Source organism: Vulpes vulpes, chromosome 2 (genome assembly GCF_048418805.1).
Source record: "Vulpes vulpes isolate BD-2025 chromosome 2, VulVul3, whole genome shotgun sequence".
Lineage (NCBI taxonomy): Eukaryota > Metazoa > Chordata > Mammalia > Carnivora > Canidae > Vulpes > Vulpes vulpes.
Genome location: NC_132781.1, coordinates 103,772,682 through 103,794,968, shown reverse-complemented (window position 1 = coordinate 103,794,968; position 22,287 = coordinate 103,772,682). Strand labels below are relative to the sequence as shown.

The 22,287-nt window shown below is 41.7% G+C and overlaps 1 protein-coding gene across 5 annotated transcripts in view; it reads left to right on the top strand.

Moving 5' to 3' along the window:
• Nucleotides 1–315: 315 nt before the first annotated feature.
• Nucleotides 316–22,287, top strand: part of CACNB2 (calcium voltage-gated channel auxiliary subunit beta 2) — a 376,515-nt gene continuing 354,543 nt past the window's right edge. For 3 of the 5 annotated variants that reach the window (XM_026015848.2, XM_026015826.2, XM_026015822.2), the window contains exons 1-2: nt 316–502; nt 9,792–9,884. In XM_026015848.2, coding sequence (XP_025871633.1) covers nt 380–502; nt 9,792–9,884 — 216 coding nt within the window. In that variant the 5' untranslated portion in view covers nt 316–379. Of the gene's footprint in view, nt 503–841; nt 919–9,791; nt 9,885–22,287 lie in introns of those variants that run through there. The other 2 variants (XM_072749415.1, XM_072749414.1) reach the window with 1 other exon arrangement.

Sequence of the window (22,287 nt, the reverse complement as noted above, 5' to 3'; positions counted from 1 at the left end):
CCGCGGGGAACTTCGCGGCGCTCGGCCGCCCTGTCACTCTCGCTTTCCGACGCGCCTCCCCCCGGGCTCGCGCGCCCCGAGCTCCCGCCCCCGCCCCCCGCCCCCGCCCCTCCCGCGGGGGCCTTCCCGGGCGCCCGCCGCTCGCGTCCCCGCCGCCCCGCGCTCCGCCCGCCCCGCCCCCCGGCCCCCGCGCCCGCCCCGCGCCCGCGCCCGCGCCCGCGCCCCGCGCCCCGCGCCTCGCCTCCCAAGCCCGCCCGGCGGCGTCCCGCGCCCTGAGAGCGGCCCCCGGAGCGGGCGGCGGGGCGCGGGGGGGGAGCGGAGCGGAGGAGGGGACCCGCCGCCAGGGGCCGGCTGCTAGCTTCCAGCCGACTTTTCGCCAATGGTCCAGAGCGACATGTCCAAGTCGCCTCCCACAGCGGCGGCGGCGGCGGCGGCGCAGGAGATCCCGATGGAGCTGCTGGAGAGCGCGGCGCCCGCGGGGGCGCTCGGAGCGGCCGCACAGGTAGCCGGGGCCGCGCCTGCTCCTTCTTTGTGAGCCGCGGGGGCGCCGACCCCCGCCCCTCCCCTCCCCGCCCCTCCCCCTCCCCCTCCCCCTCCCCTCGCCCTCCGCCGCGATCCCTCGCCTCGCCTCGCCTCGCCTCGCCGGGGTCCCCCCGACCCCGCCTCGCCCGCGGCCGCCCACTCTCCTCTCCCCGCGCCGGGGACCCTGCCCCTCGTCGCCGGTCCCCCGCTCTCCTGCGGCTTCCATCTTTCTCCGCTTCCGAAAAGCCAGTGGGAAGGGGCGGGGGAGACCCGCCGGGGCTCAGAGGCGGCCCCCGGGAGGGCGCCCGCTCAGCCCCCCCCCCCCCCCCGCCCCTTCCCGGGAGAGGCACATGGAGAGACATGAACCAGGCGAGCGGACTGGACCTGCTCAGGATCGTGAGTCGGGGCGGGCGGGAGGGGCTCGGCTCGGACGCCCACCCCGGGGGCGAGCTGGGAGCCGCGCTGGGCGGGGGGCGCCACCCTGCGCCGCGGCCCGCACCCGCGCCCTCCGCCCCGCGCGCCCCGCCGCCTGGACGCCGCGCCGCCCTCGCCCCGCGCCGCCCTCGCCCCGCGCTGCCCGCGCCCCGCGCCCCTCGCCCCTCGCCCTGCAGCCCGCGAGCCGGGGGCGCCAAAGTTTTTCCGTGGCCCCCCCCCCCCCCCCCGGAGCGCTGGCCAGGTCCAGACCGCCCGGGACCACCTTGCCCGGCGACGGGTGCTAGCGGGTTCGCGGCTCCTTGTGAAACAGGAGATGCCGGGCTAGGCGTTGGGCGACGATAAGGTGGCGGCTTTTACGTAAGGCTTTGGCAGGTACAGTTTGGATTACAGACGCCTGCAGGGCTCCGCCGTGAGGAGCCTCTCAACTTTTATCCTGGCAGGGCAGGGACTCCAGGCTCCCGGCTGCGGGGCTGCGGGGCTGCGGGGCTGCGGGGCCGCGGGGCTGCGGGGCTGCGGGGCGACGGCTGGGAAGAAAGAGGTTAGGGCTCTATTGCAAGCATCATTTTGGAAAAAAAAAACCAAAACTCTCTCCTTTGCGATATGGGCTTGTTGATTTCAAGCCTGCATTTGCTGGATAGTAAATGGGGGTGGTTACGTATTTCTGTATTTACCAAAAAAAAAAAAAAAAAAAAAAAAAAACAAAAAACAACCCAAAAAACTTATAAATGTGTTATTTTATATTCATATATGCTCAACAGATAGCGGAGTATTTGCTGTAGCAATGGGTGCGGGAGTAGGATTCCCTAATGAAGGTTGCCCGTATTTTGTTGCCTTTCTTGTTTTGGTAGGGGATGGAAATGGACTGCTCCAGATATTTTGATACTGTTAATAATAATGGTCATTCCAGCGGCATAATCATGGAGCTTTAGTGAGTTTTTATTTTTTTTTTTTTGACCACTGGGAAATAACCTTGCTAACTTAAAATACATAATTCGCTTTGATTTGAGATGGAGGAAAAATGTAGAAACCAACAAGTTGTGTAATCAGAAACCCATTTCTTTCATAGGGGTAGGACAGTTAGATTTTAGTCGGCCTTGGGCTGTTTGGCTGCTGAGACAGAGGGAGGACATGTAACTAACCACCTACATTTCCATCTAGTTTCTGCCAGGGGACCTGAATTCTTACCAGCACATGTCACGTTTGTTCTAGACTCCTGATTTTATCTAGACACTTAATCAGGTTAGATGAGAGGAGAAATGTACTTAGAGAACTCAGTTATTTCAGGATGAAGGTCTTGACTTTTGATAGAAGAAAAGACGTTTAGACCCTATTTTCCCCCCTTTGATCTTCCTTCCTTTGGAGATTTTTTTGTTTTTTTTTTTAATTTTTATTCTTCTGATAAAAACAGTTCCTGAATTCCTGGTGATCAAAGTTAAGCTGACAGAAAGTGTGACTGCAATTAGATAAGAAATACTTCATTCACGTAGTGATTTATGTCATTAAATGCAAACCAACAAATATTTGTTGTTAACTGCAGTGTGGAAATGATTCAGATGTGAGGAGACAGCACTGCTGCCTTCAAAGAACTGATATTCCGGTGGCTACAAGTGTGACAGACAAATGACAGTTGTGTGGTAGAGGACTATAGGGGAAGTACTGGTTTCTGGGGAGTAAAGATCACAGGCATTCTATACGGAGTAATCTCTAAGGGCTTCGTGGAAGAGGGGGCTTTCGAGAAAAGATTCCAGGGATGGGTGAGATTTGATCCGAGATTGTCAGAATGATGGTGGAAGCCATATAGGAAGCAAAGTCATGGAAGTTGTAAGTCTTCTATTTATCACGTGTAGCTTGAAGAGGGTGTGGAAAGGTACCGATAGGGCATAGTTAGATGTAAGACCGACAAGGCAATTTGAGGCCACATCTTGGAGGCGTTGGAACCTGCGGTGTAATGAATGATCGGGAACCACGAAAGGGGTTCAACCAAAGAGTTATGTAACAGCTCATTCAGAAGATTCACCTGGGAATGTTCTGGAAGGTATTTTAGAGTTTCAGGAGTGCAGAGGTGGAGCTGCCAGACGGGAGACTGGTATAGCAGTTTGGACAAGAGATAACAAGGCCTAAACTAAAGGGAGAGGCAAGATAATGGATATGACAGGCCCGTGCATGGGACACTTCAAAGACTCAATGGACGGGAACTGGCAAGTGAGTGCATAAATACACGAGAGACAGGAAAAGGGGAGGAAAGGCTATTATAAGCAGGTTAGAGGTATAAATATTCAGCTGCACCCGCATCCATCTCCTTGCTTGCTCTACCTTCCAAAAATGAAAGCAGTTTTCCTTGAATTGTGTTTATATCACTTTGATTATTTGAGGGGAACGTTGCTGTGTTTATTTTATATCTAATAAATCATGGCATCATAGGGCTGTGAGAGCTTGGCAAAGGCATCTATTCCATCTCTCTGGGCAGGACAGGATAGCAGTGACAGGACAGCAGTAAAACCGCCTGAAAAGTGGGGCCGTCTCAGGAAAACCGCCTGAAAAGTGGGGCCGTCTCAGGAACATCCCCCCCCCTTTTTTTGTGATACTGAGTAATAGTAAATCTACTTAGAAATGACATTTTTCCCTTGCAAATGCTGTCTCTGAGCAATCGTTGGTTTTAAGAATCTGCTCTGTTTTACCTCTGGATTTGATTACTAGTTCTGTTTGAACAAAGCAAACGATGTAGAGTCACAGACGGCTCATTTTCCTTTTTGAGGTTACTAATCCTGCCTAGAGATAGGGCACCCTCCTACATTTCAGCGCCTTCCCTCCAGCACATGGTCATAAACAACATGAATATATTTCCTACGTGAGAGGCGAGTTGGCAACCTAACCACAGATTCTTGTAAGTTCTGATTTAAGCAGATTACATTGCTTTTTAGGTAACCTGCTGATCAGCTTCAGGGCAAACTTGGACACAGTCTCCCGCCAAAGTCAGGCCGCTAGTTTAATATTCCACCTCCAAAGCTTCAAATCTGCATCGTCCACTAGTATAGCCACTAGCCACATGTCGCCTGAACGGAGATGTGCTGTGTGTGTAAAAAACACACCGAATTTCGAAGATTCGATGTGAAATAATGAGAATACACGACATGCCTTTGATGATTCTTATACTGAGGACAGGTTGCCGTGATAACATTTTGGACACGTTGGTTTAAATCCAATATAGGCTTGCGATTAGTTTCACTTGTTGCTGTTTCCCTCTGTAATGTGGCTAAGAGAACATTTCAGGGACATGTGGCCTGCATTATATTTCTGTTGGACTCGTTAGTCTGAATTATGGCCCTGGGAAATCTCTGGGGAGCCGAATTGACGGTGATCAGAGGCCGGGTGGATGGGAGGCAGGTGGAAGGGATGGAGAATAAGGATGGAGATGCAGGAGGAGATGGGCAAGACACAACAGCAGTATCTCAGCACGTTAGGCCTCCAAGAGATTGTAACCAGCACCTCTAACCACACCTGAAAATGAACAGACAGTAACCAGAGGTCCTGTTTGTTTTGCTCCTAGCAACAGAACCCAGCTGGTTCCACCCCAGCTGAATTTGCCAGATGCTTTTCAAGCATGTCGTAGTAATACAGCCTGGTAATGGCAGCAACATCCTGAATCCCTGTAGCAAAGGAGCTTTATCTAAAAAGAGCAGCAGCGGTTCTCCTGTGACTACTGAGCCACATCAGTACGGTTTTCCAGAAACACTTGTAGGTCAGAGGGCCAGCTCAGTCGTTTGCAGTCTCCAGCTATGCTCATCATAGGTCTTGTGTTTTGTTCAAACCTTCACCCCACCACCTTGCTCTTGAACGGTATTTTTGTTCTGGTGTCGCATGGGAGAATTCTGAAAGCATGCCAGTCAGAATTTCCGAGTGGGTTTTCAAATGCGAAGTGTACTATCTGATTGAGTGATGTGAGGTTTGGTTGGTCTTGTAGGCTTGATGTCTCTTTTCTTTTTGTCTTTTCCTATAGCATCAAGATCTAGCCTACCTGTTTGCTGGATTTAATTCCATTGAATTATACAGCTATGTAGCTGTGGTCCTTTCAAGAAAAGCTGAGCAAAATGCATTAACCCTGGAGGGGGTGGTGGCACTCTTTAATTTGTGATTGCGGCCCATATCCATATGGTGCAGATAATACATAGCAGACACTTACTTGCAGTTACGAGGAGTTAGAATTAGTTACGACACCACCACAAGTAACTAAGTCTGTCTTAGAGTTCTTTCCAGGCCTGTCTGGAGGTAGCTTATGAAGAAGGCAAGGTTGGTCCTTCCTTCTCTACCCCTAGGCCTGCACAAGAGTTCTATTTATGCTACCTCTGGATTCCTTTCTGCTTTTGTGTAAACTGATCCATATTGAAAAGAACTCATGTCCTACCCCCCTTTTCCTGGGGAGGTACTCTCAATTACTTCACTCCAAGTAACGGATTTGACAACCCCCCATTCAGACTGAGCTATCAGTAAATGAGATTTAATGTCTGATTTCTCTATGGGTCATTCTGGCTTCGTTTGTCTGGAATTCAAAGGGATAAATATCAATGAATGCTAATCGAGAGGGATGGAAACTAATTTCAAGTATCAGCATTATGCTCACCGAGAGCAGTTTGTAGGGAGAACTGTCGCCCTATCTATCAACCACAGAAGTGGCATCGTTCTTGAAGCTGTCCCCAGGGTCTGCCAAGCCAACTCTGTGTGCAGGGCTGGGCTCAAATCTCCAGTTGACTGACAACTTCTAAAATTAATTACTGTTGTCAATTTCAATCATATAGAAATTAGATTTCAATTACCTGTGAAATCTGAACACTTGTTTGCTGATTTGAAAACTACAGTCCAATTTCAAGTTACTCAGTATCAAGGAAGACATTCATTTACACGAAGCTGATATTTAACATCACAAGGCAAGTTGGATATCATTTTAATAAGTCACTTGTGTATCTGTGGAAATTTCTTAAAAATTTTTTTCTAGCTTCTGAAACCTGACTTAGCTTTGTCGATGTTTTAGGAGAGGTAAAAGACTTTCGGTTTACAGTTTTCTTTTTCTCGTTTTTGCTACAGTGGCATAATTTGTTTTCATGAAGCTTTATATAACTAATAGGAAATAAATAGAAATTAGTGGCTTTTCAGACTGTGCTCCAAGGGCTTAGGGGTCTGCATGTATCCAGCAGAGTATCATGGGTTATGCTTTGCACTCTGGCCAAACCCAAACTCTCTTTCTCCTCTGCCTTTTACTAACTTGAAATCTGGATGACTCTGATTGTGAACCGTTTCATATATTGGGTGTTCATATAATTAGTGTTGCTAAAAGAAATAGAAAAACCACTGGTCCCAAAAGAAGCTGCATTTGAAGTAGCCCCTGAACTAAGAAAACTATATTTCGTTTCCAAATTGAGTCAAGTAAATATTTGAATAATTAATCTTTCCTGTCTTTTTCCATTTTGGGGAAGATTTGACCTTTATTTTTTCTTTCTTTCTTTCTTTCTTTCTTTCTTTCTTTCTTTCATTTCTTCCTTTCTTCCTTTCTTTTAAATTCCTGCAGATGAAACACTCTAGTTCTCATTTTCAAGGATTTAGAATAACTAAAGAACAGTAATTCCAGCAAGATGGACTTAATTTTAAATATGCATTGGATCAAAGGAAACTTTGTTTTGTAATGGTAGTATAAATTTTCACTAACATTTTTTAAAGTACATTGAAGTGGACTGTATTAGCTTTCCAAAAGATGCTTTAGTTTTTTCCCCTTGATCTTGCATATCATTATAAAAAACATTAAAAATTTAAAAAGGAGACTATAGAAGAGGAATGACTGCTGAAATGAATAAGAAAACAGAATAGAGGTGTAATTAAGCCTATCTATTTATTTTAGCTTTTAATAAATAATGAATAAGGATTTGCTACAACACTATTAAGACATGAACAAGTTAATACTTTGAGTAAAGCATTCCCCATAAATTTAAGTGATTAAAGGAGAGTATATTTTTTTCCAAAATTATCACCAGTTGGCATGGGATTCAGCCATAGTTTTTTTTCTTTTATTTTTCAGCGTGCAAACTGTACCTTAATATAGTTGAAAACTGTGATAATCTAACATATTATATATGTTATATAGTATATACCTATATATGTAGGTGTATGTTGCACAGGTAGCTAAGTGCACCTGAAGTAATGTTTATGAATAGTATTCCTAAGGGCCTGGAAAAATTAACATATATTTAAAACTAAACACTTTTAAATGTGTCTAATTTCTTGCCGAGAACAGTCTCCTCCTCTGGGACTGAATGTCTTAAATATTGTGTGGTTTACACAGTGCCTATTGTGCGTTTGTGAGCAGCCATGAGAAAACTTACACACCAAAGCAACTGAATAGTAAAACATTTTTTGTCATGAAAAATCTGAAGCAAATGACAAGGATAGAATTTCAGAGTATATTTCCACTCATTTTGAAATGGTACTAGGAGGACACATCATGATGGAGTAAGATTATATTTTGTCTTTGTTCTCAAAGATAATTTATGCTCTAATTTATGAAGAAAAATGGTATTTTTTTTAAAGAAAAATAGTGTGTTTAACAAAGGTTTGCCCCCCCCTTCCCTAAGAAACATGTTAGGCCTTAAAAAATGCTTTCAAGCGTAATAAGTCTTTATCCGTGTGCAGTAATATAAACAATGTTTTTAATTTTAAAGAACTTATCATGCTTTATTTTCGTGTTCTTAGGCTTTGGAAGACACTTCTGTCCAAACCTTTATATAATAATTGGAAAAGGAAGAACGCTCTTGAAAGAATGTTATTTTTCAACAGTTTACTGAATAATGTTTACATAAGTAAGAAGAATAAGCTGCTAAGTGAGGAGAACCTTGTATAATACACTGTGAAAGCCCAGCCTAGGTTGTCTTTCCTTTTATGAAGTTGAGAGTTAATTAAATGCCATGGAAACACATTTGTATTCTATAAATCCCGTAGATACTTGAAAGAGAACAAACATGGTCAAGAAAAATTTTTGCTTTAAGATTATACCAGCCTCTCACTGATTGCAAAGTCATCTAAGTTACTCATAACACAAATGTTTGTAATAGATCTTCGTTTGCCTAAGTGCTACATATACTATGGTTTATAAGATATTTCTTTTTTTGAAATGAAAACCATATGTGTATATCAATATAACAAAGTAGTATTTTCAAAACCTGAACAGAGTGATTTAAAAAAAGCAAACTTTCATAAATGCTGATAATCGAATGAAATCCCTTTGAGCTTAATCATTCTAAATGTGTTACATACTTCACCCCAATTTGCCCCACTCTTCCAATCTCCCCACTCTTCCAACGTGGATATTACTTTAAAAAATATTATTCTGAGCCCTTATCATATGCTAGGTCTTATACCGAAGGCTATAAATCTGTTATTTCATTTAATCCTTAACCCTGTGAGGTAAGCAGTAATATCCCCATTTTAAGGATGAGAAGACTAGTGTTTGGAACCGTTAAAGCATTTGCCCGTGGTCTGCTGTAGCAGGGTTCCAACCCGTGGACATTGAACTGTAAAGCTCAGTGTCGAGCTATTTTTCAATCATATGTTAATGTTAAATATTTGCAACAACTCTGTCTATGCCTGGAATTAAACAGAGATTGATGCGTTGTTTGTTCATTGTGCTCTGAATGTAAACCGTAGATATAATAGAAAAAGCAAGTTCATTTGCATATATGTTCATGCTTGGCTCAGTCCTGTTATTGAAGCAGATTGTCTTACTTTAAACATCTTTTCTTGAATGCTTGTCTCAATTATTGTTATTATTCTATCAGATTTATTTTTCTTGCATTCTAAGCAAAATCACTAAGTGGTTAAAAAGCCAGATTCTCATATCACGTTCAAACAGTACAACAGTGGGCCAGAGATTTTTACGAGGTGTTGTAATTTCATTGCATTCACTGCTACTTACATAGCTCTTTCACCACTTCTGAGAGCAATCTCTAGATTCATGCGATCATATGAGGAATTGGCACGCTTCATACATGTTCCATCTAGACCTATGTATACATGTATATATACATATACCTAGGTCTATGTATACAAATATATATATATATTTCAAGGTAATCAGAATTCATACTATACAATGTTCTTCAGCTACCATATGCAGTTCTTACAAGTACCTATGGGATTACAAATTAGAACATGAAAAAAAAAGCAGTGTGCCCTGGTGGCTCAGTTGGTTAAGCATCTGCCTTTAACTCAGGTCATGATCCCCAGGGTCCTGAGATCGAGCCCTGAATTGGGCTCCCTGCTCAGCGAGGAGTCTGCTTCTCCCTCTCCCTCTCCTCCCCTCTGCTCATGTTCCCTCTTTCACTCAAATAAATAAAATATTTGAAAACAACGACGGCATGGAAATAAAAAAAGCAAATACGAAGGCCCGGCGGCACTGGGAACAGCATTTCATTACACACGAATCTGTTGCATTCATGCTATCCAAGAAGCTTTGACACATTACCTTTTCTCTCACCTTACCACTGCAGCTCTGGTCTCTCCTGCACTGAAATGCTTGCTTTTAAATGTTTTATCTTTAGTGGCTTTGCCTCTTGATGACCGATAGGCTAACAGATAGCAGAAGTTGTTTTAATTCATGAGTTATTAACTCCTTTGTTTAGAAACCTTTTCTCCCCTATAAACTCGCTATTCTGACATAAATATTTGTGATTCCAGTAATAATAATTTTCATACAACGTCCCTAAGATGGCAATTTATGTTTTGGTTTTTGACCAAAACTCCTTCTAGAAGTGGGCCTAGATTTCTCATTTGTCTTTTTTCTTTCTTTTTTGTAGTCATATGGAAAAGGAGCCAGAAGGAAAAACAGATTTAAAGGATCTGATGGGAGCACTTCCTCTGACACTACCTCAAATAGTTTTGTTCGTCAGGTAAGAAAGAGAGCTTTTCAATTTCTGGTTTGGAGAAGTATATTCAAATGATTTTAGTTTTCTTTTTTTTTTTTAAGGTGATTTTATACCATTATCCTGCAGATTCATGTGGCATTATTGTACCTACTTGTAGTTGAAGTGAATAGTGTGCAGTTTCATGGGATAATTAAAATATTTGAATCTTAAGTAAGACCGTGTAATAATTGCACCCTTTTCTGGCAAGTGGGGACTGCCAGGAGAAAGGATTTCTTTATAACAGAATGAGTGAGCTCCAGCAAAAATGATTACAGATTTGGGGTTTTTTTCTGGCTGGGAGAGAGGGCTTCTCAATGGGTATCCATATCTCCAGCTATGAAGTTGAAATACTGGTGTTCTTCTCACTTGAGCTTTCTTCTTCTCTCTTGGGGTGTGGATTGCAAAAGAGGAAATCGCTCTGGGTCTTGGAATGACTGAGGCTACTCAGGTTAAATAAAGCACGTGATATCTTTGAGGAATAATTTAAACTGCCTTTGGGGACGTAGCCTTTATTCCGGGTAGTATGTGGTGTGTTCCTATCCGGCAGTTTGCACCTGTCCCCCAAACAGTCAGCGTGAGCATCTTCAACATATAAACACTTGAAGGGATTTGGTCAGAGCAAGAACACAGGCAACTGATTCCTGAAGACAGTAGGTTATGTGTCTAAAGTCTTGTCAAGGATAGGGGTGTATCTTCATCTAACCCTTCTCAGTGGAGGAGATACTGGGCAGGACAGTGGTAGACAGAACCTACTTCCACGGCTGAGGGACTCCCAGTTTCTGACTCCTAGGCCCAGAAGTAGGGTGTTGGTGGCAGTTCCTTCCCCCAAGCAATGGTGGTCAACCAGAAAAGCTGCTCCATTTCTCTTAGTTGCCACTTCCATTGTTCCTTGCATCCCTGCCTCCACACCTTACCTCACCGCAGTTCCTTAGTAGCAGTTGAGCTTGAATTTGTTCACCTGCTCTGCCAGGGGGGCTTCTGGTCTTTGCTGGTTGCTGCCTCCTTACACTTTCCTGACACCAACAAAGGATGATCCCTCTCTAGCTGCCAGCAATCACCTTGCAATGTCAAGTATGCCAAAGGTATGTCTGAGTAACATAAGGCAACTGGAAAAATGTTGCCTCTGGTCTGTGCCAATTAAAGAATTGTTTCAGTCGCAGGAAGTTAGGAAAGGAGTCGGTGAAGAAAGAATGGAACTATTTTACTAAGAACCATTTAGAAAGAGAAAAGAAGATGGAGCCAAGCAAGGCCCAGCCCTAGAGCTGTGTTTTTGTGGTGTCAGAAGGAGCTGGGAAGGGTAGAAGAGGAGCCAAAGGTGTGTGCGTTGGCCTGATGTCATCGTGGGCAGAATTTGGACGTCATGGTCCTGAGAATGAATGGTCTTGAGAAATAGTCCCTTAGCCTCAGTGAGTCAGTTAAAGGAAAGTTACCCAGAGCCTTTTCCATCTCAAGCATCCGTATTTATTCTGCCTCTGGGATGAGGAGATTGAACCAGAGGAGTGAGAATCCACAACCGTGAGTCACCATCCCAGTGCTGCATAGTGGAGGACCTGAAGCAGAAAAGAGTAAGCTTCTTAGGACGTGTAGTAGTTGCAGCAAAACCACACGAAATGACAGGCAGCTTGTGGAGATTACATGGAAAAAAAAACTGATGTTTCAAGTGAGCAAGGTATTGTGAATAGAAGTTAGTAGTACAAAGCCCATTATTGCCCATTTTTCGCTCTGTAAAAATGTCATTTCAAGACAATCGCTGGACTTCATTTTCCAGTTGTCTCAGGCTTGTGAATCCCCCTTTCACAGTGTCTTGGGAACTTAATTCATTAAATTCATTCATTATGGAGTGATTGCTGCACTGCATATACCTTCCCTGGAATTTGCTTTTGGTCATGATCACTTCCTTTTGACTCTGTTCCTGGTGATGTGTGTGAGATTCTGTGCTTGAAACACAATTATAAATGATAAAGAGAGGGGCGCCTCGGTGGCTCAGTTGGTTAAGCATCTGCCTTTGGCTCAGGTCCTGATCCTGGGGTCTTGGGATGGAGCCCCACGTCATCTTCAGCCTCCCTGCTCAGAGGGGAGTCTGCTTCTCCCTCTCCCTCTGCCCTTCCCCTCTGCTCATGCTCTCTCACTCTCTCTCAAATGAATAAATTTTTAAAAATCTTTAATAAAAAAATAATAAAGAGAACTGTTAAACTACTTAATGTAAATTTAGATATATATTGCCAAAACATATGTGAACATTTCAGAAGCCAAAAAGAATCTATCCTAAAGGTCCATCTCCTTGGAATAAAGCCCATCTTCTTTGAATCTTGGCAGAATGGGGCGCCCGCTAAGGCATGGATTTGGAATAACGATTACACAGGCATCAAGAACCCTCAAGTGCCAGCTTCCTTCTATCACAGAAGGAAAACCAGAGTCTTCGGCAAGAATGCTGAGTTCAAAACTATAGTTTTCCTTTGAGAATTTAATCTGTTTTGTTTAAAGCAGCATTCCTATTTTGCTGCTATTTGAAAATAAGCAAAAGCTACCTTGACATAGTTCGACATTAAATAGAAATGGTATCATCAGAGTGTTTTAAGAAATGCATGGTGGATAGTAGCAATAAGCATATGTTAGATTTTTAAATAATCTGGAAGAACATGTTTTAAGTATTTTCTTTTTATCATAAGTAGACGTTTTGTTAAACAAGTGACTTGTGTCAGTATATGTTACTTACTTGCCTGGGGCATATGTAAAGTTGGTATTGGAAAAATAGTCACTGTGAGTGGGATCTATTTAAAAATATCTTATAGTTAGATTATATTCCTGCCCTTGAATTAAAAATTCCATATAACTTTGAAACCTTAGAATTTTATTTTTACAAATATATTATTTGTAAAGACTTTTTGAAAAAGAGTTTATTTATTTATTCATGAGAGACACAGAGAGAGAAAGGCAGAGACACAGGCAGAGGGAGAAGCAGGCTCCATCCAGGGAGCAGACTTGATCCTGGGACCCCGGGATCCCAACCTGAGCCAAAGGCAGACATTCAACCACTGAGCTACCCAGGCATCCTTATTTGTAAAGACCGTTAAAACTATTTGGGAACTACTAGATACTTTAGAAAGCTTCTGAGATTGAAAATGTGAAAATTTCATGTAAAAAAAGTAATTAAGAATTTCAAAAATAAATAACAGAATATCATAAGAATTTCTTATGAACGAGTTGTATCTCCCACAAATTCCTGTGTTGATTGTATTTGGAGGGTCTACATGGAGGAAACAAGGTTAAATGAGCCCCTATAAGGACTGGTATCCTTTTAAGAGAGAGGTTTGAAGACTGTGCATGTACAATAAAATAGCCATGCGAGGACATAGTGAGAAAGATAACTATCTGCAAGCCAAGGAGAGAGGGTTCACCAGAAACCAACCCTGCTAGCGCTATGATCATGAACTTCCAGCCTCCAGAGCTGTGAGAAAATAAATTTCTGTTGGGTAAGCCACCCAATCTGTGGTGATATTATGGCAGCTGTAATAGACTAATACAAGTGTATATATAATTGGACTTGGAAAATAGACATTTCTTTCTTTCTTTATTTATAAAGTAAACATTCTTATTGATATGTAACATATATGCCTCAAAATACACAAGTCATAAGTGTTCAGTCTGGTAAGATTTCACAAAGTAAGCACCCATGTTACTACCATTCAGATCAAGAAATCAGTATCACCAGCAGACTGAACTCCCCCTTTTGACTCTTCTCAACCATTTTTTCTTCTCATACCATAAATTCATTTGGCCTGTATTTGGGGTTTTAAAAAAATGGAATCATTTTGTGCCAGAATTCTTTCATTCTACCTTATGATCATTTTATTCATGCATGTTGATGTTGTATGTTGTAATAGTTGGTAAATCTTTGCTGTACAGCATTCTATGGTATGAATACACCACAACCGTTTATCTACTTTACTGTTGCTAAACATTGGGTTATTTCCAGTTGAGGTTATTCAGAGTAATGCTGCCTGCATATTCCTGCATCTTCCTTTGGTATGTATTTTTGGTATGGTTTTATGCATTTTTGTTCTGTGAATAGAGTGGAATGCTGGGCCCTATGTATGCATATGTTTAACTTAACTAAACATTGCAGGCCAGTTTTTCAGAGTGGTTGAACCAGTATGCACTCTCACAAGTAGTGGGAACAGTCATATCATATTCACATTCATATCATATTCATATCTTTGCCATCACTTGGCATTGTTAATGTTTTTCATTTCAGTCATTCTTGTGACGTGTAGTAGTAGTTCATTGTGGTATTAATATCCATTTCCCTGGTAACTAAGTCACAATTTATCTGTTCTGGATTTTAGACCTATGGCTAGTTGATGAAAATTATAACCATTTGTTGGAAAATGTTGAAACATACTGGAATACATAGCTGGAGCTATGTGAAGACAATAAAGTAAAAGGGTGAGAGGCATTTTTTTCCCATGGTTTTGTTTTTTTCCAAACTTTCTGTGGTATATTTATTTTAGCCATCATTTGTCTGTGTTCTAACTGAAGTTATTTTGTAAGAAGAATCATTAGTCTTAAGGAAACATTGCTTATAGATATGCTTCTGCTTTAAGTCCTGAAGCAGGATAACAGATGCCATGAAAGAATTTTTAGAGTCATAGATCAAGATTCCATTTTATTAGTTGATCAGTTCACCCTAAGTTAACCAAGTGAACAATCTTCTGGTCCTTCATGTCATTAACCTATTTGATGTCATGATATTTCAAAGTGGAGTTTGGAGAGAAAGAATGAATACTTACCATATACATTGATGTGGATGGAACTGGCAGGTTTTATCCTGAGCAAAATAAGTCAATGAGAGAAAGATAATTATTGTATGGTCTCACTCATATGTAATATAAGAAACAGCACAGAGGATCACAGGGGAAGGGAGGGAAAACTGAATGGGAAGTCATCAGAGAGGGAGACAAAGCATAAGAGACTCTTGACTATAGAAAACAAACTAAGGGTTGCTGGAGGGGAGGGGGTAGGGGGAATGGAGCAACTGGGTGATGTGCATCAAGGAGGGCATGTGACCTCTGAGTTTTATATGCAACTGATGAATTATTGAACTCTACAGCTGAAACTAATGGTTGTACTACATATTGGGTAATTGAATTTAAATTAAAAAAGTAGGGATTGGAGGATGTCTTCCCACCTGAGTGTGGTTAATTTCCCACAGGACATCACTTTTATGCTGGGGCTCAGGAGAGGACCAGAGCCCTGGTCAGAGGTCTCCCATCCACAGGGGTTGTTGGCTATGTGTGACATATTATTGGTGCAGCTTTCCAGGGGCTGTGGGAAACGAGGTTCTTGTGGCTTCTACCCTAAAGGAGCTTGTTGTCAAGGGATGACCTAGCTCACCTTATGTATCAAGCATTTCAATGAAGAACTTGTCCTTCCTAATGTTTCCTAAAACCATTAATTGGAGGGAAAGTTAAATGTGGCATTTTTAAAAAGTCTTATTGCTTTGTGTTGCAGTTGAAATGTTAACCTATATGCAATACATGTTTTCAACAAACTGAACCTAAAATTTCCGTAGTTCTCTTTTGTGTGAATTATGATGTTGGGAGACTTATTTAAAATGGTTTCTTTTCAAGAAGGAGGTTAGTGGTTAGGGCTCATGCTTATGGGACTAGACTCTGAGGCAGATCTGAATTCTGGCTCTGCTACTGACTAGTTAGCCTTTGGATAAGTAGCTTAATCTTTCTATACCCCAGTGTTTTTCTTTGGGAACTAGTGCCTACCTCTGAAGTTAGTTGAAAGGATTACGTGAGTTCAAACTTGTAAATTGCTTAGAACTGTACCTGGCATCTAGGAAGCACTATTGAAGAGTTTATTATTATTACTTATAAATGTTATTACCCATTAAGAACATTGGTTAAAACCCAAATAAGGGGCATCTGGGTGACTCAGTCAGTTAAGTGTCCAACTCTTGATTTTTGGCTCAGGTCATGATCTCAGAGTCATGAGATTGAGTCCCATGTTGGGCCCAGCACTCAGCAAGAAATCTGCTTGAGATTCTCTTTCTCCCTCTCCCTCTGCCCTTCCCTCTCCCCTTCTCTCTCTCTCTCAAAAACAAAACAAAACAAAACCTGAATAAGAGATAGACAACAGTGGAGGAAATAATAATATTAAAATAAAATATTAAAATATAATATATAATATAATATAATATAATAATATAATAATATAATATAATATATATAATATAATAATATAATAAAATAATAAAAATATTGAGTGTTTATTACTGTATATTCTCTGCATCTCCATTTTACAGATAAGAAAAATTGAGGCACAGAGACGTCAAGTAACTTGTTCACAGTCACATTGTAAGTAGGGTTGGAGTTATAATTTGAATCCAGGTGGCTGACCCCAGATTCTCACTTTTATTGGATATGCTACATCTCCTTGTAACAAAAGCTGCAAACATGGAACATCAACAAGTGTTTTATTCTTTCAGCTAACATGTAGAAAGATTTCTACTAGTGTTTTTAGGATGAACGCATACAAAGTCAATATTCTTTTAACTTCCTTCCCCATTGGAAGGCGAGGATATCTTCAGCATTGTAAACATACCCCAGGCACCATGATTTAAAAAACAAAAACACAAACCAGTATTATTCCCTTACTTCTTTCATCAAAGGTCACTCCAGGTCTAGTTTGTGCTATCATTCCGCACACTCCACCTCCCATATCAGCAGCGACAAGTAGAGAAGGAGCAATGCAAAAGTTTCTTTTCCCCTTCCTCCCACTGAAGTCACAGGAGCACACACTTAGAATCCTGGAAGTCCCCTTTTTCTTTTTAATAAACTTGGACATGGACTCAAGTCCAAATCACCTGCAATGTCACACTGGTCCTTTTTGAGGCCTAGCAGAGGCTCACTCAGAGGCTGGCCCGTGAATCATTCTTGTTGTGAATCTGGGTAACACTAGGTGTGTACACAGCACCTGGTTTACAGTAGGCCCGTTAGAAATGCTTTTTTAGTTCTTCGGGGCTGTTGCTTTATAAATAGGCATTTCAGTTTTAATTTAGTAAGAGGCAGAAAGTGTTAAACGTGACTTCTCAGCACCCTCGTTAGAATTAATGAAGATTATTGTTCAAATTGTTTATGTACCAAACAGTATTTAGTACATAAAGTTGTCCTGGATTTATTAAGATAATTAAGATACCGAGGTTGTCTTCAACTCAGGGAAAAACTCTTTGTACTCTGGCTCTGTGTCGTGAACAGATACATCGATAAAAGAACTTCATTTATCATCATCCTAATGCTGGAAAACCTACCATTCTTAAAATATTTTGCATGTAGTGCCTTGTCTATAGTCTATTACCATAATTAAGTTTTCAGATAATGTAGCTCTTGCCTCCCAACTTCATCACCAAAAAAAAAAAAAAAGAAAGAAAGAAAGAAAGAAAGTAAGAAAGATTGATCCCAGAGGTCTGTTGTGGAAGGAGGAGAAAAGGAGAAGAATGGTAGTTTATCTGAGCACCAGAACCTAAGCGAGGAAATTAATTTACTGGAAGAAAAATAGGTGGAAAGGATTAACAAGGCCTGCCTGGCATAGAAGGCTAGAATATTTGTGCTGTTCTTTTCAAGAGATTGTGCAAGAACTGCTAACTGTATAAATTCCTTGATCCTGCCAAGGTCGGGAGAAGCTATGTACGTCTGCAAGGGAGCGCTGGTCTTCAAAGTTAGAGCAGCTCATGGGGGGTGGAGAGGGCAGTGTTAGTAACCACTTCTTAGCCCACTCAGCTCTCTTCTGTTCTCTCTCTCTCTCTCTCTTTTAAATTTCTTCATTTTCTCAAAGACATGTGTCCTCCCTGGCTACATTTATGTACCTGGCAGGATTCCTGAGATGAACACCAAATGCTAAGCGGATGCCTGCCAGTTTGCTTTATTTGGGCGACTCCACAGCATGGCAACTTTCATTGAGACTCCACCGTCGTCGGAGCCCTGCTACATGCTCTGCTGTCCATGGCCAGCCTCGCACACTGTTGCCACTGACAGTTTTCACAGGTCACCTTGTCGTGCCAACTGGTGTCTTTTCGGCAGAGACTTCCACCTTAGAAATCAGCGACTCTTTTTGGGAATTTCCAAGTGCCATTATTCTTTGGGGGCTCACAGAGAGAACTCTGCAACTGATCCGGGATTGTGCTTGCCAACATATGTTGTGGTTGTAACGAAATAATCCTGTAGCTTCTAAGAGCTTCCAGAATACAAATCAGGATGACAAAATGGAATGAACCAAATATTTAACAGAAGGTTGCATGACACTTTCAGAACATGGTATTCCAAACAAATTCCATCCTCTACCAGTCCCATGTTCTCGGTGCTGCTTTTTGGATCTTTTATTAGTTCAGATTGGCTTTAAATATGAACGATTAATCACAGAGACACACAGTCTATTTTTTAGTTTTGTTTTGCAAAGACAGATTAAATTGTGATAATGATTACAGACTCCAGGCCTGCATAGACTGATATGTTTAAGGTTGGATAAATCTTTCAGCCCTTAAATACTGGCTTGTTGCCTTGTTATGCTGTATTCGTCACAAACACAACTATAAATAATAATGCGGTAGATTTATTGCCACTGTGACTTCCTGTAAATGGCCTTCTGTCCTGTTAGACATTCACCTGGGTTTTGTGAATGGCAGGACCTGTTCGGAGACCGCTTAAGAACTCTTCTTAAATACCTCAACAGAAAAATATTGAGCTTTTCAGTAAAGAATTCCCTTGTTCTTTCTGTAGTGTAAATCTCTGTGCTGCCATGAATGTTTTATTTCTTCTTTCAGGAGACATATATATTTTAGAAAGTATTAAAACTTAAGTTAAATATTTGTACTTGGTGTAATTAGCTTTAAAATGGCCTTTTTAACATAGTTTTTTGTGGGAGAACGGGTATGACGAGATATGAAATCTGCCTCATTCTCAGTCTGTCTTCGTGTATTTGGAACGCCTCCTCTGTGAACGAGGTTCAATTAAGATCTCTCGTTATTTTGTGGATTGAGGCAGTTTTGTCTTTGCATGTCTGTTTTCCCTTCTTGATATAAATATGTAATTTGGAAACCCAGAATTATTTCTGCAGGTGTTTTCAGTTTCTTTGACTCCCAGATGTTTCAAATTACAATATACTTTCCACTTACACCCCATTTTTGGCTATTATTATTCATCTTCTGCTTGGCCAGTCTATGCATACTTAGAAGTCATAGACCAAAGTTGCCTCGCGAGATTGAGAATTTACAAGTGATCTTATAGGGAGTAGCTGGTATAACTAAGCAAATGGAGTTTCATTAAATACTGAATATACCAAAAGTACATGTTTCCGTGGACCCCCAAACTTTGAGACGTACCACCGAAGATCACTTATTAGTTTAAAGTTAATTATTCATGAGTCTTAGGTCTTCACAGGCATCATACCCAAAATAGTAGTCTGGTCCAAACAAGGAATCGTCTTTTATAGATGGAAATATTGTCAGCTTCTCTCCTTATTGATTTGTTTCTGGAAATCTTCATGTCTGATGACTATCAGATGCTAAGGAAGTTCTTTCTGAGATTTTGGCTTATGTCTCAAAAATATTTGCTATGGTCCAGTTCAACAAGCAAGTATTCCAATTCTATCTCATTATTATTCCACATTCGTGACCAGGCGTGTGTGTTTCTTACAAAGACCTGAGGTGGAGAAAGTAACCCAGCCCCCCTGCCCCTACCTCATGTCTTACCATGCTTCCTTTCATCATCTGTTTGTTTTAGAGTTTGACCATATAGAAGGGGGGGAAAAACAGAAGAATGGTCACGGGAGGAGGGGAGAACCTTTCTTGAGGCTTCCATGGATGCATAATTAGGAAAATGTAGCTGAAGCCCCACAGGAAGTCCCTGTCCCCTACCACCATCTCACTTTCTGTGTCGTCCCTCCAAAACTGTCAAGTTTTAAAGAATTATCTTGGCTCAGGGCCTCACATCTCCCTTTGAGATTTCCTTATGTGGTTGGTGTCTGTAGGGAAGTTCTAACACCCATTCCTTCTGCTGTATTCCTGGAGACCTGTAGCCCGGGGGACAGCGTGATTGTTCAGGCTTCTGATGAAGATATTTCGCCTTAACTCTGCTTTCTTTCGTTATTTTGTGGATTGAGGCAGTTTTGTCTTTGCATGTCTGTTTTCCCTTCTTGATATAAATATGTAATTTGGAAACCCAGAATTATTTCTGCAGGTGTAGAAAAGCTTTCTCTTCTACATCCTGTCTGAGAGTCTGGGTATTGTGACCCTACCTAGAGCCCTGCATTGGGCTCCCTGCTCAGCTGAGTCTGCTTCTCCCTCTCCTTCTCCCCTCCCCCAATCTTGTGTGTGCATGCTCTCTCTCTCTCAAATAAATAAATAAAATCTTTAAAAAAACATAAAAAGTAAAAACAGAGCTATATTTTAAAATGTAATCATATAGCCTAAATTAGTATCCCTCATATGTATCAAGGTTTGAGCTACTGAAAAATAATTTTTATACATACATTTCTCACAGTGAATGATTAACTCTGTTGAGTTTTTGCAGTTATGACTTCTAGCTTATAGACATTTAATACCAAGAAGAATGAGGAATTAAGTTCCTCACTTAATCTTTCTCTCAGACAATTCCAAGGAGAGCTGTAGCAATGAGAAAAACCACATGGTGGGTCAGAATGCCCTGTCATGTATTAGCTACTTATGAGGAAAAAAATCAAAGATCTGATGTCTTCTCTTGCTGATTTATTTGATGATACTTACTGGTTCACCAAGGTGAGGAACATGCTAAAGAACATTATTTACTCTTCAAGGTCTTATTTCAAGTAATTTTCCTTCACTAAGCAGAATGTGTTTAAGAAGCCCAGTCTAGAAATCTCTATTAAAGATTTCATGATCAAGTATGTTGTTTGCATCAGAGCACTAGGTATGTGCATTTTGGAAACAATTCCCAAGGGATTCTAATGCTTGCTCATGATTAAGCACTATTACCTGGAAGGGATCAAGGGATGAGAAAGGGTCAGAAAGAAAAAAATTAGGTAGGCAGCAGCCACCAGGAAAGAAGCAAACCGATGCATGACTTACTGACACAGATATAGCCATTTGTGAACTTCGAGGATGTGTGCATTAGAGTAGAGGAGCAAAAGAGGGTCCTGCCATGAGCCCTGAGGAAATATGTTATTCTGAATAGTAAGAATAAAAAGTATTTGAGCATTTATGCCAAGAATAATTTATATTCAAATTTTTAATTACAATTTAAAATTTAATTTGAAATAAAAAAACAAATTAATTTTTAAAATTAAATTAAGAATAATTTAAAATGTTAAGCACACAGTGTATTTGGGGGATGTAAGTACTCATATTTGCGAAATCTGGATGAATGGAGAGATGAATGGGGAACGAGCTGGGGGGGATGTCGGAGGCACCAGATCACAGGGCTTCTGTGCCAGGAGTTATGCTGCAACGTCTGGGGTAAGAGAAGGTTTAAAAGAACGCACTGATGGGTCAGCTCATTGGAAACTAATCCCGTCAAAGAACTTATTTGAATGAAGACGATAGTAATAGCTAACTTTTATTGAATACTGATGGTGTGCCAGCCACTCTGGTAAATGCTCTATTTAATCATTAACACAACTCACTGAGGCGGGTGCTATCAGCATTCCCGTTTAACAGGTGATGAATCGAGGCCTTAAGTTAATTAATTTGCCCAAGTTCATACACTTACAAGTACATAGTAATTATTAAATCAAATTAATATACTCTTGGGGATGTTTAGATGTTTGCTTGGGCAATGAGAGACTTTAGGTCATACTGATGCTGAAAATCTGGAAGAAAGTCTGGGTCATCAGGCCAGAGCCAGCAATTATGTGACCATGTGTGGAAGGCTAGAGGTCCAGCCACATGAGCCACGTCACGGCTCTGCCAAGAGCAGGTCATCCTCTTGGGTCCTAAGAGCTGAGCTGGCCCCAAGAGCTCCAGCTCCATCCAGGAATTAGGAGGGTCCACCTCTTAAGTATTGAATATATATGAAAGAAGAGAGCTGTTAAAAGGTAGTGAGTCTAAGCAGAGGCTACATTAACTGTACCATGCCTTTAATTTTTTTTTTTATGGTTTTGTACAATTTCAAAATAGTTGAGGGCAGGGGAAGCAGTGGGATAGGAGGGAGAGGGCGGAGTGCTGAGTGGGCTAAAGGCAGAAGCTCTGTGAGAGCCCAGGACCCCAGGGCAGGGATGACAAAGCTGTGTCTGCTGAACCAAAGCCCACAGAGGAGTGATTTCCCTCTCAGAGATTCCCTCCACAGCGTCCTGCCTGCCTGCCTCTTCAGAAGATGTTTCTGGGGTCAAAGTGCCTAATAAAAGCAGAGCT